This window comes from Jaculus jaculus, chromosome 11 (assembly GCF_020740685.1).
Source record: "Jaculus jaculus isolate mJacJac1 chromosome 11, mJacJac1.mat.Y.cur, whole genome shotgun sequence".
NCBI lineage: Eukaryota > Metazoa > Chordata > Mammalia > Rodentia > Dipodidae > Jaculus > Jaculus jaculus.
This window is the reverse complement of record NC_059112.1, coordinates 26,949,221-26,964,049: the sequence shown is the minus strand read 5'-3', so window position 1 is coordinate 26,964,049 and position 14,829 is coordinate 26,949,221. Positions and strand designations below refer to the sequence as shown.

General features: G+C 43.3%; 1 protein-coding gene across 4 annotated transcripts in view; it reads left to right on the top strand.

Annotated features, from left to right (window-relative positions):
- Positions 1-14,829, top strand: part of Tbc1d1 (TBC1 domain family member 1) — a 214,367-nt gene that overhangs the window by 118,116 nt on the left and 81,422 nt on the right. For all 4 annotated transcript variants that reach the window (XM_045130255.1, XM_045130256.1, XM_045130257.1 and 1 more), the window contains one exon: positions 11,338-11,429. In XM_045130255.1, coding sequence (XP_044986190.1) covers positions 11,338-11,429 — 92 coding nt within the window. The remainder of the gene's footprint in view (positions 1-11,337; positions 11,430-14,829) is intronic.

The following is a 14,829-nucleotide window of genomic DNA, read 5'->3' as shown; positions in this document are numbered from 1 at the left end:
CTTTGTAATTTCATTAGGTCCCAGTGGTTAATCTGTGGTTTTATTGCCTGAGCAATTGGGGTTGTATTCAGAAAGTCTTTGCCAAGACCAATATGTTGAAGGGTTTCCCCTACTTTTTCCTCTAGCAGTTTCAAAGTTTCCGGTCTGATGTTAAGGTCTTTAATCCATTTGGACTTAATTCTTGTGCATGGCGAGAGAGAAGAATCTATTTTCATCCTTCTGCAGATTATTTATCCAGTTTTCAAAACACCATTTGCTGAAGAGGCTGTCTCTTCTCCAATGAGTATTTTTGGCATTTTTATCGAATATCAGGTGGCTATAGCTACTTGGGCTTACATCTGGGTCCTCTATTCTGTTCCACTGATCTACATGTCTGTTTTTGTGCCAGTACCATGCTGTTTTTGTTACTATGACTCTGTAGTATAGGTTAAAATCAGGTATGGTGATACCACCAGCCTCTTTTTTGTTGCTCAGTATTATTTTAGATATTCGAGGTTTTTTGTGATTCCAAATGAATTTTTGGATTATGTTTTCTATTTCCATAAAGAAAGCCTTTGCAATTTTGATAGGGATTGCATTAAATGTGTAGATTGCTTTAGGTAAGATTGCCATTTTCACGATATTGATTCTTCCAATCCAGGAACAAGGGATGTTTCTCCACTTTCTAGTGTGTTCTGCAATTTCTCGCTTGAGTGTTTTAAAGTTCTCATTGTATAGATTCTTTACTTCCTTGGTTAGGTTTATTCCAAGGTATTTTATTTTTTTTGATGCAATTGTGAATGGGAGTGATTCTCTGATTTCATCCTCTGTGTGTTTGTTGTTAGCATATATGAAGGCTACTGATTTCTGTGTATTTATTTTGTATCCTGCTACATTGCTGTAGGTTTTGATCAGCTCTAACAGTTTGCTAGTAGAGTCTTTAGGGTCCTTTATGTATAGAATCATGTCATCTGCAAATAATGATAACTTGATTTCTTCCTTTCCAATTTGTATCCCTTTTATGTGTGTCTCTTGCCTTATTGCTATGGCTAAGACTTCCAAAACTATATTAAACAGAAGTGGGGACAGTGGACACCCTTGTCTTGTTCCTGATTTTAGGGGAAAAGCTTCCAGTTTTTCCCCATTTAGTAATATGTTGGCTGTAGGCTTGTCATAAATAGCCTTTATTATATTGAGGTATGTTCCTTCTATTCCCAGTCTCTGTAGGACTTTTATCATGAAGGGATGTTGGATTTTTTTTTTAATTTTTATTTATTTATTTGAGAGCGACAGACACAGAGAGAAAGACAGATAGAGGGAGAGAGAGAGAATGGGCGCGCCAGGGCTTCCAGCCTCTGCAAACGAACTCCAGAAGCGTGCGCCCCCTTGTGCATCTGGCTAACGTGGGACCTGGGGAACCGATCCTCGAACCGGGGTCCTTAGGCTTCACAGGCAAGCGCTTAACCGCTAAGCCATCTCTCCAGCCCGAGTGATGTTGGATTTTGTCAAATGCTTTCTCTGCATCTAATGAGATGATCATGTGATTTTTGTCCTTTAACCCGTTTATGTAATGTATTACATTTATAGATTTGCGTATGTTGAACCATCCCTGCATCTCTGGGATAAAGCCTACTTGGTCAGGGTGAATGATCTTTTTGATATACTCTTGTATTCTGTTTGCCAATATTTTGTTGAGAATTTTTGCATCTATGTTCATGAGGGAGATTGGTCTGTATTTTTTTTTTTTTTTTTTGTTCTATCTTTGCCTGGTTTTGGTATCAGGGTGATGCTGGCCTCATAGAAGGAGTTTGGTAGAATTCCTTCTTTTACTATTTCCTGGAAAAGCTTAAGAAGCAATGGTGTTAGCTCTTCCTTAAAAGTCTGGTAAAATTCAGCAGTGAATCTATCCGGGCCTGGGCTTTTTTTAGTTGGGAGATTATTGATAACTGTTCGGATCTCCATGTTTGTTATAGGTCTATTTAAGTGATTAATCTCATTTTGATTTAATTTAGGTAGGTCATATAGATCAAGGAAATCATCCATTTCTTTCAGATTTTCATACTTTGTGGAGTATATGCTTTTATAGTATGTCCCTATGATTTTTTGAATTTCTCTGGAATCTGTTGTGATGTTACCTTGTTCATCTCTGATTTTATTAATTTGTGTCTCTTCTCTCTTTCGGTCATATTTGCTAAGGGTTTATCAATCTTGTTTATTCTTTCAAAGAACCAACTCTTTGTTTCATTAATTCTTTGGATTGTTCTTTTTGTTTCTATTTCATTAATTTCTGCCCTAATCTTTATTATTTCTTCCCGTCTACTGATTTTTGGTTTGCCTTGTTCTTCTTTTTCCAAGGCTTTAAGGCGAAGCATTAGGTCGTTTACTTGCGACCTTTCTAATTTCTTAATATAGGCACTTAAAGGTATAAATTTACCTCTTAGAACTGCCTTCATTGTGTCCCAGAGATTTTGGTATGTTGTGTTCTCATTATCATTTGACTCTATAAATTTTTTGATTTCCTTTTTGATTTCTTCATTGACCCACTCATCATTTAGTAGTGTATTGTTTAGCTTCCATGATTTTGTGTATGCTCTATAGCCTTTCTTGCTACTGATTTGTAGTTTAATTCCATTGTGGTCAGATAGAATGCAAGGAATTATTTCAATTTTCCTGAATTTGTTAAGATTTGCTTTGTGTCCTAATATATGGTCTATTTTAGAGAATGTTCCATGTGCTGCTGAAAAGAATGTATATTCTGCAGCCTTTGGATGAAATGTCCTGTATATATCTGTTAGGTCCATTCCTTCTATGACCTCATTTAGTCCAGATGCCTCTCTGTTTATTCTTTCCCTGGATGACCTGTCAATTGATGAGAGTGGGGTGTTAAAGTCACCCACCACCACTGTGTTTGGTGTTATCTGTGACCTTAGTTCTAATAGTGTTTGTTTGACGAATTTGGGAGCCCCCATGTTAGGTGCATATATGTTTAGGATTGTAATGTCCTCCTGTTGGAGTGTGCCCTTAATCAATATAAAGTGACCTTCCTTATCTTTCTTGACTAACGTCGGACTAAAGTCTACCCTGTCTGATATTAGGATAGCAACCCCTGCTTGTTTTCTAGGCCCATTTGCTTGAAACACCGTCTTCCAACCTTTCACCCTAAGATAATGTCTATCCTTTGTAGAAAGGTGAGTTTCTTGGAGACAACAAATTGTAGGATCCTGCTTTTTAACCCAGTCTGCAAATCTGTGTCTTTTCGTTGGGGCATTGAGACCGTTGATATTAAGAGATATTATTGAAAGGTGTGTATTTATGCTTGCCATTTTGTGTGTGTGTGTGTGTTTCTGGTTCTACCTGTGCTCTCTTCTGTTAACTGGTATTTGAGTATAGCTTGTTTTTTCTAGGTTCCTTATATGTGTGCTTTTCCTTTTGTTCAGCATGGAGGATTCTATCAAGTATTTTCTGTAGAGCTGGTTTTGTCTTCAAATACTCCTTTAACCTGCTTTTGTCATGGAATGTCTTTATTTCTCCATCTATTTGAATGGATAACTTTGCAGGATAAAGTAACCTTGGTTGACAGTTGTTATCTTTCAGAACTTGGAATATATCACTCCAAGCCCTTCTGGCTTTAAAAGTTTGTGTTGAATAATCTGCTGTAATCCTGATGGGCTTGCTTTTGTAGGCAACTTGATTTTTCTCTCTAACTGCTTTCAATATTTTTTCTTTGGTGTGTGTGTTTGGAAGTTTGATTATAATATGGCGAGGAGAGGTTCTTTCTGGGTTTTGTCTGGCCGGGGTTCTAAAGGCTTCCTGTATCTGTATTGGCACCTCTTTCCCAATTTGGGGGAAATTTTCCTCTATGATTTTGTTGAAGATGCCTACTATGCCTCTGGAGTGTTGTTCTTCTCCTTCTACTATGCTCTGAATTCTTATATTGGATCTTTTCATAGTGTCCCGAATATCTTGAAATTCCCACTCATATTTTTCTATAAGTTTGTCTTTCTCTTTGTTGGACTGCATTAGGTCTGCTACCTGGTCTTCTAGCTTAGATATTCTGTCCTCTCCCTCATCCATCCTACTGGTGAGATTTTCTACAGAGTTTCTTATTTCATTAACTGTGTTCTTCATTGCTAGTAATTCTGACTGGTTTTTCTTTATTATTTCTATTTCCCTATTTATGTCTTGTATTGCCTTCTTTATTTCATTAAATTGGTGTCCTGCCTCTTCTTTGATTCTTTTGATTTCCTCTTTGATTGTTTTCATGTGTTCTTTGACCTCTTTGAACATATTTATAATTATTCTTTTGAACTCTTTCTCAGGCATTTCCTCTAACTCTTTCTCACTGGAGGACATTTCTGATGCATTAATACTTTTAGGTGGATTTATATCGTCTTGCTTTTTAGTGTTTCTTGTGTTATAATGTATATATTTTTGCATCTTGGATTAAGTTAATGCTTGGATTTTCTAGCTCGCTGTGTATTCTTAGCTGTATCAATTGATTTGATGTAATATATTTTCAGGGTAGGACCTTAAGGTATTAGGTGTGGCTCTTAAGACTCTCAGAGTATCTACAAAGATGTTCTTAGGGGTTGAGTTTCCCTGCTATAGGAGTATTCAAGCAGGCTGAGTGGAATAAAATACAGGTAGATTCTAAAATTTAACTAAACACTGTACACATTCAATCAAAAACAGCCCCGAGTATGTATGCAAGAGTAGTTATTATAATGACCAGATCCTCTATCAACAAAGAGGTTTAGATTTCTCGTCTGTTGAGTGATCCAAGTCAGCTTGTGACCAAGTGAGACCCTTCCCTGGTGCAATCCCAGTTACCTTGGGTGATTTTGGTCTCAGTCAAGTTGCTGCCTGGGTCGTCGGGCTGCTGTTCTGATTTCTGGAGCTGGGCACTTGCTTTTCCTACGGGGCAAACCGAGCCGCTGCTGCTGCCTCTGCTGCTGCTGTAGCTGCCTCTGCTGAAGCCACCACTGCTGCTGAAGCTGCTGCTGCTGTGTCCACTGCCGCTGCTCCCCCTGAAGCTGCTGCTGCGGGATCTGCCGCTGCTGCCGCTCCTGGGTCTGCTGCTGCTGGGGCCGCTGGTACCGGTGCTGGAGCCGCTGATGTTGCTCCGGAACTCTGCTCCTGCTTGGGTCCCGTTGTCAGCCCAAGTTGGCGTGGCCAGGTACCGGGCTGCTGCTCTGTTCGCTGGAGCTGGGCTCAGGCCGTGAGGGAGGGGAGGGAGCTGCGGCTGCTCTGGTTCTCTCACTGCTCCACGTGTTCTACCTCACGGTCTGCTCCTCCGCTGCTCGCTGCCGCTCTCCCCTCACGTTTCCCGCGTTGCGGAGAGCGTGGTGTGAGGGGAAAATCCCGCACCTGGCTTGTCCTGCGGCTCGAGCCGAGTCTGGCGGCTTTCTGGTGCACCGCGGCCACGGCGGTTGGCCGAGCTGCCGGAGCCGCTTTTCCCGCCTGTACAGGCTCTGGATGCTCTATAACTCTTCTACTTCTCTGCTGCCGCCTCAATTTCCTATACACCTCACTTTTTAGTAAAAGTGTGTATTTTGCTGAGTTTTTTTGGTCTTTTTCCCCCCTCGGCTGCTTTGGCGTGGTATCTACGCCGCCATCTTAACCGGAAGTGGGTCTTGTGTGTTTTAATTTAAGCTCTTTTTGTTTGTTTTTGAGGTAAGGTACCACTCTAGCCCAGGCTGATCTGGAACTTACTTTATACCCCAGGCTGGTCTAGAACGTCGTATGATTTAAACTACCCATGTTTTTGTTTAACAAAACAAATCCCAAATGTTAGAAATTATAATCATGTAAAGAACAACCTCATTGACATTAGACTTAAATTCCTTTACTTCCAAAGAATTGTAGCAAAAACTTTAAATTTACCATTTTCACCTTGTTTTAATTTTTTAAAAAATGTTTTATTTATTTAAGAAAGAGAGGCAGGTAGAGAGAGAGAGAAAATGAGTGTAGGGGGTCTCTAGGCACAGCAAACACACACAAGTGCCACCTTTGCATCTGGTTTACATGGGTACTGGGGAATTGAACCTTAGCCCTTAGAATTCTCAGGCAGTTGCCTTAATCGGTAAGCCATCTTTTCAGCCCCTTAAATATTTTTTCATGTTTACAAAGGGTATGCGGAGAGAGTGGGCACACTAAGGCCTCCAGCCATTGCAAACATAGTCCAGATGTGTGGCCACTTGGTGCATCTGGCTTTACATGCATACTGAGGAATTATGTCTTCTGAGTTCACTCATGTAGTATGTGTCAGAATTTCATTTCATTTTAAGACTGAAAGTAGTCATTTTCAACCATCTACTCATTCCCCATTGGACATTGGGTCGTTTTTACCCTGGAGTTGTTGTGAATATTGACGCCATGAGCACTGCTGTACAAATATCTGTCCAGTTTCTGCTTCTGGCTCCTTGGGGTGGATCCTCAGATGTGAACTGGAGGAGTTCTGTGGTAATTGCACGTTTATTTCTTTTTTTAAGGAACTACCATTCCTGCAGTGATTATGCTGGCAGTATGCAGGGATCCTCATTCTCTATATCCCTAACAAAACTTATTGTCCTTATTTCCTTTTAAAAAGTTGTTTTTTTTTTTTTTTTGCGTATTTCTGTTTATTTATTTGATAGACAGAAAGATGCAGAGAGAGAATGGGTGCACCAGGGCTGCCACCCACTGCAAATGAAATCTGGACACATGTACCACCTTATGCTTATATCAGTCCTGGGGAATCAAGCCTAGAACCCCAGTCTTTAGGCTTCACAGGCAAGCAGTTAACTGCTAAGCCATCTCTCCAGCACTCTTCCTTCCTTCCTTCTTTTTTTTTCTGTGAAGTGATGGTTGTGATCATAATTCTTCTTTGGTTCATCTTTCATTTATTTATTTATATTTTTTGGTTTTTCAAGGTAGGGTCTCACTCTGGCTCAGGCTGACCTGAAATTCACTCTGTAGTCTCAGGGTGGGCTCGAACTCTCAGCGATCCTCCTACCTCTGCCTCCCAAGTGCTGGGATTAAAGGTATCATTTATTTTTAAAAAAATATTTTATTTTTATTATTTATTTGAGGGAGAGAACAAGGCAGAGGGAGGGAGAGAGTGAGGGAGAAAATGGGCAGACCAGGCCCTCCAGCCACTGCAAATGAACTCCAGATGCATGGGCCACCTTCTGTATCTGGCTTACATGGGTCTTGAGGAATAGAACAGAGGTCCTTTGGCTTTATAGGCCATTGACTTAACCACTAGGCCATCTCCCCAGCCCTATTTGGTTCATCTTTTAAAATGAAATAAATCAACAGTTGACATCTTTAGGCCTGGGAGGGTTCATTTGTGACATGACCGCGCTCTTTAAATGAGCATGATTCATATATCAGCTGTTTTCATGCTGTTCCTGTTTTGTATGCTGACAGCATACAAAATATATCTGGGAATGAGAGAAGTTTTTCTCGAACTGGCGATCTCAGCTGAGAGGCTCACTAACCCTTTCCATGGTGGCTGTCAAGATAACGTAAATGATGATGGACATGTTCCTTAAGAGCTTGTTAGGAAGCCAGAATGACTTTGGCCTTGAACATAAAGCAGATTATGATCTGCGGAACTGGAGGACAGCCAGAGTCCCACTTGATAGAGCTGTGTTTAGCAAACTTGCAGCTGACAGGTTTAATCAGGACTGAGATCACTGTACTTTGGGGGTAGAATCGTTCAACTCAGCTTTTACCTGATAAAAATTCAGCTGAGGCCCAAAGTGCTACTGATGTCAAACCCAGCGACTACACAGAGACATTTAGGAATCTGGGGAGGTCGTGTTCCCCCCTCCGTGTGGGAAGCCGTGTGAAATGGGCTGCTAGTGCACTATGGGGGCTGCTCAGGAGAGGAGAGCTCATTATTTCACGGGCAGATTTGCTGCCCTGTCTTTTCTGTCGTGTATTTTTTTTCCTTAAAGAATGGATGCATCAGGGCCTCCAGCCACTGTAAATGAACTCCAGGTGCATGCACCATCTTGTGCCTCTGGCTTATTTGGGTCCTGGGGAATCAAATCTGGCTCTTTAGGCTTTGTAGGCAAGTGTCTTAACTGCTAAGCCCTCTCTCCAACTCATATCGCGTATTCTTGTAAAGAGATCATGGTCTGTCCAAGAACCCACAGAAGGACCGTTGACACGGCCACAAGATGGACTTCTAGACTGTTTGCCATAGAACTCAGTACCCTGTGTGTGTCGGCGACACCAGACCGCCACTCTTCCATGCTTGATGGCCTGTGGGATGCCCCTGACTTTGTGTGTGATCTGCAAAACCGTATAGCCACTGTCGCATTTAAAGGCTGCCCTGCTTCTTTTAAAGTTGAGGAGTGTTTTGGAAATGACTAGAATTAATGATGATGCTTTCTCCAAGAAACAAGTTGAGCTGCGGCTTCTTTTCTTCTCCGCCGGGTTTCCTGTGGCAGAGCAGGGTCATTCACAGGAGCTCACTGCCAGTGGGGCTGCCTCTGTTCTGGTTGCCCATTTCTACTCTACCTACCATACTTCCTGCCCCCAAGTCAAACCCATTTGGCATCACAGGGAGCCCTGGGGGGGGGTTGCTGTGTGGAAGTGCTCAGGTTGGACGTGGTATATTGAGGCACGGAGTCAGGCTAACTGGTCAGAGGACCCCTGTGTATGTTCTGAAGTGAGAAGAGGCTGTGGTTTTATGATTTCACCTGAGGCGCTCAAGTGCGTCCTCTTTACTCTGACGCTCACTCTCACTAGAGCTTAGAAGCTCCCACTGACAATACAGAATCTCCAGGTGTGATGTTTACACTGCGTCAGACAGCTAGCCTTCCGTATTTGGGACGGATTATTAGTTAATGATTATTGAATGCTTACTTAAGTTTTATTTATTTATTTACTTACCTGAGGGGAGAGCAGGCAGCTAGAGGAGAGAATGGGTGGCCAGGTCCTCCAGCCTCGGCAAATGAACTCCAGATGTGTGCACCACATTGCTCATCTGCCTTAAATGAGTGTTGGGAGATTGAACCCGAGTTCTTTGGCTTTGCAGTCAAGCACCTAAACCTCTAGCCATTTCTCTAGCCCTCATTCATAATTTGAAGCACTTCCTTGCTTCAAACTTCTAAGTAGCTGCTCTAGAAAGCCTTGTGTTTGAGTCCCTGACTCTGGTGCCCTGGCAGCTGGCTGGAAGAGTTCATGAGCTACACTGTGACGAACCCTTTCTGCACCTCACCACCTCTGAAGTCACTTGTGCTTGGGGACACCTGTGTGTTAGGTCACTCATCGCTGCTTATCAAGGGAGGCTGTAGAGACTGCTGGAGGCAGACAGATGTGGTTCACACTCCCATATTCAGTGGATGGCTTTGGACAAATGTGTGACTTCATTGTGTCTTAGTTTCTTCATCTATGCATAGGGATTAGTTTTTAAAAAAACCACCTGGGGCTGGAGAACATGGCTTAGCAGTTAAGGCGTTTTGCCTGCAAAGCCAAAGGACCTAGGTTCAGTTCCCCAGGACCCATGTAAGCCAGATGCACATGGTGGTGCATGCATCTGGAGTTTGTTTGCAGTGGCTGGAGGCCCTGGTACGCCCATTCTCTCTCCTACTCTCTAACTTTTTCTGTCTGTCTCTCTCTCTCTCTCTCTCTCTCTCTCTCTCAAATAAATAAATCAATAATATATATTTAAATACAAAAACCTGCAAGTATTTAGAGACTTGAATGAAATACTACTGTAAACTGTTGAGCGGCATAGCCTAAAAGTCACTCCAGAAATACTGGCTGTTTTTATGTTGGCCGTTTAGGGTTGGTTATCTTGGGTTAAAACGAAACAAAATCAAAGGGGGCCTTTCCAGAAGTGGAGCTGGCTGCGCAGTGTGTACCTTCTGCCCAGCAGCCTGCTGGGAGGGAGTGAGGAGCATTGCTTGTGGGGCAGACTTGCTGCTGGTGGGCCCCCTGACCCTGCAGTGTTACCAGGCGTCCGTGGGTGTCAGCAAACTCTAGTAAAGGCGTGTTTTCTGAGCTGGCCCTCCTCAGTCATGGAGGCGCGCTGAGCACTGCTCAAGCTCCAGGCTTAGCCTGGCCCCTGCTCAGGGCCTCACCGCTCAGGGCAGGAGATGACATTGGTGGTGGGTGAGGGAAGGCTGTCTTGGAATAGAAGGAACAAGTTGAGATGGGGCTGTGGGAGGCAGGCCACCCCTGGGAGGGAAGGGTCGGGACCAGCCGCGGGCTTTGTCCGGGCTGTTGTGTCAGCAGATTCCTTCCCTCACAGTCTTCTCATCTTGCGTGAGTTATCTCTGGACCCAACAACAGATGAAACAGGCCGTGAGCTGTCTTCATGTAGGAATGGAACCTCTTTAAGTATGAGATTCTAATGAGCACTATCATTTTCTATAGTAATTGTCATAAATTTCCCTCAAAATCCTTTGTACTGTTAATGAAATAGTCTTGAGACTATATTAAATATGTAATGGTGAAAGGAAAATTGTTAGATATGTAAATCAACTTTATATGAAAGGAACATTTAATAGCTTTCAAGGGAGATAAGTCAGCTTTTTTTCCCCAATCTTTAAAAATGTTATTTATTAGAGAGAGAGAGAACACACGCGCGTACACCAGGGCCCCTAGGCACTGCAGACGAACTCCAGACACATGCACACATGCATCTGGTTTACATGGGTGCTGGGGAACCAAACCTGGGTCCTTTGACTTTGCAGGCAAGCACCTTAACCACTAAGCAATCTCTCCAGCCCAAGATTGTAAGTCAGTTTTCAAACAGTACACGTTTCTTTTCCTTAAGGAAACATTTTCATGTTCTCTTATGTTCACAAGTGTTTATCTTTAAAAAAAAATTGAGAGAGAATGAGGGTGATAAGAATGGGCATGCCAGGGCCTCCAGCCACTGCAAGGGAACTCCAGACAGACTCATGCCCACCTTGTGCATCTGGCTTTACGTGGGTACTGGGATATCAAACTTGGGTCCTTAGACTTTGTGGGCAAGCTTCTTAATCTCTGAACCATCTCTCCAGCCCATGTTTATCAGTTTTGAAGAGAATGTTCAGACTGTGTTGAAAAAGTAACTTGGAGACACTCATAGTTGGGGGCATGCAATGTTTGGAAACTGTGTGAACACTCTGAGCCTCAGTGCTCCAATGGTGACATGGGGATAATGGCATCCTCTTTATCAGGTAGTTTTGAGAACTTCGTGAAGTGATATAGGTTAGTGTACAGGGCCTGGTCTGTCATCGTGTGGCTCACAGTGATGGCAGTATCGTGAGATGTGCACTCAGCCTTGCCAGCCGGGAGTGGGCGGGTGAGGTTGTGGTCTCTGCCTACCTCCTAATCTTCACAGTGTTTGTCTTTATCCTTTCTCCCAAATAGGAATGAATTCTTCTAAAACCAAGCTAGAACTCCAGAAGCACCTGACCACATTGACCAATCAGGAGCAAGCAACTATATTTGAGGAGGTTCAGGTACAGTAGTACACTGTGGTTACTCGCAGCAGGAAGACAAAGCTAGGCAGACCATGAGTGAATGTCCTGTGCAAGGAGTGGGAGTCTCACTGCCCCGGCCCTGGGGCGGGCTCCAGCGCTGTTGGTTTAAGCTTTAGGAGTCCCCTAGAGTGGGTAGATTGGAGATACAGATGCATGTTGGGCAAACTTACTTTCTTTTGAAAAAAAATATTTTATTTATTTATTTGAGACAGAGAGAGAGAGAGAAGGAAAGAAATAGACAGATGTAGAATGGGCATGCCAGGTGCTATAGCCAGTGCAAAGGAATTCCAGATGCATGGGCCACTTTGTGCATCTGGCTTACATGGGTACTAGGGAATTGAACCTGAGTCCTTAGGCATCACAGGCAAGTGCCTTAACCAGTAAGCCATCTGTCTAGCCCCTGGGCAAACTTTCTTGATTTATATGGGGAAAACAGGGGCATCTCTTTCTCTTCAGTGTTAGACTAAGATGAGTTATAAACTCCTGGTTGTAGTCCTCCATGGTCTCCTGTGCTCCCTGGGAACCTCCAATAGCTCAGTCCCACTCAGGACTTCAGTCAGCCACAAGTTTGAGTTGCCTGAGACATTTATGCATGGGGTTGAACACAATTATTCCTCCTTTCAATTTTGAAAACAAATTTCGGTCGTGTTATATATAGAGCTATATAATATGTTAAGGCTGAAAAATCAGAGCAAATGAAACCAAAACAGAAATGCCTCACACAAAAGGCAAGTTCCTCAGCTCTCCTTGCACAGAGCTGCTGTGTCTGGGGAAACGGGCTGCGAGGGCTGGTACGCCTGCAGCCCTGCTCTGCATGAATCCCCAGTGAGCTCAGCACAGACTCCATTTTTACCTCCGCCAGGGGCCAGGTGTGCGGTTTCCTGGCACCTTTCAAGGGAGGAGAGCACATTGGGACCGAAAATTAATATATCTTTTGTGTGTGTATGTGAAGGTCAGTAGTGACTGGGTGGGTTCTACTGATAAGGAGTGATTGAACCCAAACACTGAAGCCACTGCAGGGACTAAGGTCGCCCTTTGTGGAGGCAAGAATTAAAGGAGTCTTCTCTCTCCTGCAGTAAGATTGGCATACATTGTAGAAAGAATAGGAGGAGGAGTCTTATTTATTTGTTTGTTTGTTTATTTTTGTTTCTTTCAGATAGGGTCTCACTGTAGCTCAGGCTGACTTGGAATTCACTATGTAGTCTCAGGGTGGCCTCGAACTCTTAGCCACTCTCCTACCTCTGCCTCCTGAGTGTTGGGATCAAAGGCATGTGCCACCTGGTTATTTTTTAAAAATATATTTTTATTTATAAGGAGAGAGAGATTGAGAATGGACACACCAGGGCCTCTGGCTGCTGCACGACTTTGTGCATCTGGCTTTATGTGGGCACTGGGGAATCAAACCCAGGCCATCAGGATTTGTAACCAAGTGCCTTTAACCACTGAACCATCTCTCCAGCCCCCTGTTATATATATATTTTTAATTTTCACACACAGTTTAGAGAGCTGTTTTCACAATTTTCAACTGCTTTGTGTTTTATTTACTGAATTAACTTCAGGCTCACTACTTTGTTTTTATTGAAAGAATCTTTAGAGTTCTAAGTGCACAGTCCCTGAGACAGATGAAAGTCACTTAGGGGAGCGTCTTCCAACAGGCATGGAGGGTGGACCTTCCTTTCCTAATGTGGGTCTCACTTTATACAGACCGCACCATACAACATTCCCTAAGAGAGAGGTGATGACTGTGTGGACGGTTCAAAGTCCTCGTGCAGCAGGGAGAGTTCCTAATGATGTGTGTCTGCGTATCTTTCCCATCTAAACATGCAGGTGTTCAGACACCTAACACAGTTGAGCAGAGACTTGAGAAAAGCAGATGGTAGAAGTTCCCTTAAAGAGCAGAAGTCGCTGGGTATGGTGGTGTACGCTCTTCACAGCACTCAGAAGGTAGAGGTGGGATCACTGAGTGCAAGGCCACCCTGAGACTAGAGAGTTGAGGTCCAGATGAGCACTAGAGTAAGACCCTGCATCCAAACAAACAACAGAACAAGCCGCTCGTGGTGGCGCACACCTTTAATCTCAGCACTTGAGAGGTAGAGGTAGGAGGATCACCGTGATTTCAAGGCCACCGTGAGACTACCAAGTTAATTCCCGGTCAGCCTGGGCTAGAGCACGATCCCACCTCAAAAAAAAACAATAAAATAAATAAGTAATAATAAACCAGAAGTACTAGGGCTAGAGAAGTTGTTCAGTGGTTAGAGGCACTTGCCTTCAAACCCTGCTGGCCCTGGTTCAGTTCCCCAGTACCCACATAAATCCAGATTCATAAAGTAGCACATGTGTCTGAGGTTTGTTTGCAGTGACAAGAAGCCCCAGCACGCCCATACTCAGTCTCCCTCCTTGCAAATAAATAAAAATATTTAAAAAATTTTAAAGTATTGGGCTGGAAAGATGGCTTAGTGGTTAAGCACTTGCCTGTGAAGCCTAAGGACCCTGGTTCGAGGCTCGGTTCCCCAGGTCCCACGTTAGCCAGATGCACAAGGGGGCGCACGCGTCTGGAGTTCGTTTGCAGACGCTGGAAGCCCTGGCGCGCCCATTCTCTCTCTCTCCCTCTATCTGTCTTTCTCTCTGTGTCTGTCGCTCTCAAATAAATAAATAAATAAATAAAAATTTAAAAAAATTTTTTTAAAGTATTTAGCTAATACCCCAAGCCCCCACTATGTTTTACCCATGTCTTTTTTTTTTTTTTCCCTGTGAATCAAAAGTAGTCATATTGTTCCCTGGCTTAGAAAACCCAGCTCACGTCTCACTGTCATCATTGCAAATAGAACTTTTTTAATGATATGAATTTGACTTTTTTTTTTTTTTTTTTTGGTTTTTTGAGTTAGGGTTTCATTCTAGCTCAGGCTGACCTGGAATTCACTATGTAGTTTCAGGATGGCCTTGAGCTCATGGTGATCCACCTACCTCTGCCTTCCTACTGCTGGAATTAAAGGCATGTGCCACCATGCCCAGCTAACATTTATCTTTTATGGTGGCGTACTGATGGTCTCACCGAGTTATTTCCTTAACAACCACTCTTGGTTTTTCCAAAACACATTTTTTTTTCTTCTGAGGTAGGGTCTTACTCTAGCTCAGGCTGACCTGGAACTCACTCTGCATTCCAAGACTGGCCTTGTACTCACAGCCGGATCCTCCTACCTATGCCTCCCAAGTGCTGAGATTAAAGGCTTGTACCACCACATCCTACTTTTCCAAAGCATTTTCTAAACCCAGTCTTTGGTGTCTTTCTGCAGAGCAGTTCCTACTAATGTGTTTGGAAATCATACAATGCAAAACGGTTCTAAGGAAAAAGGTGGCATCTAATCTTTTCCTGGGAAGT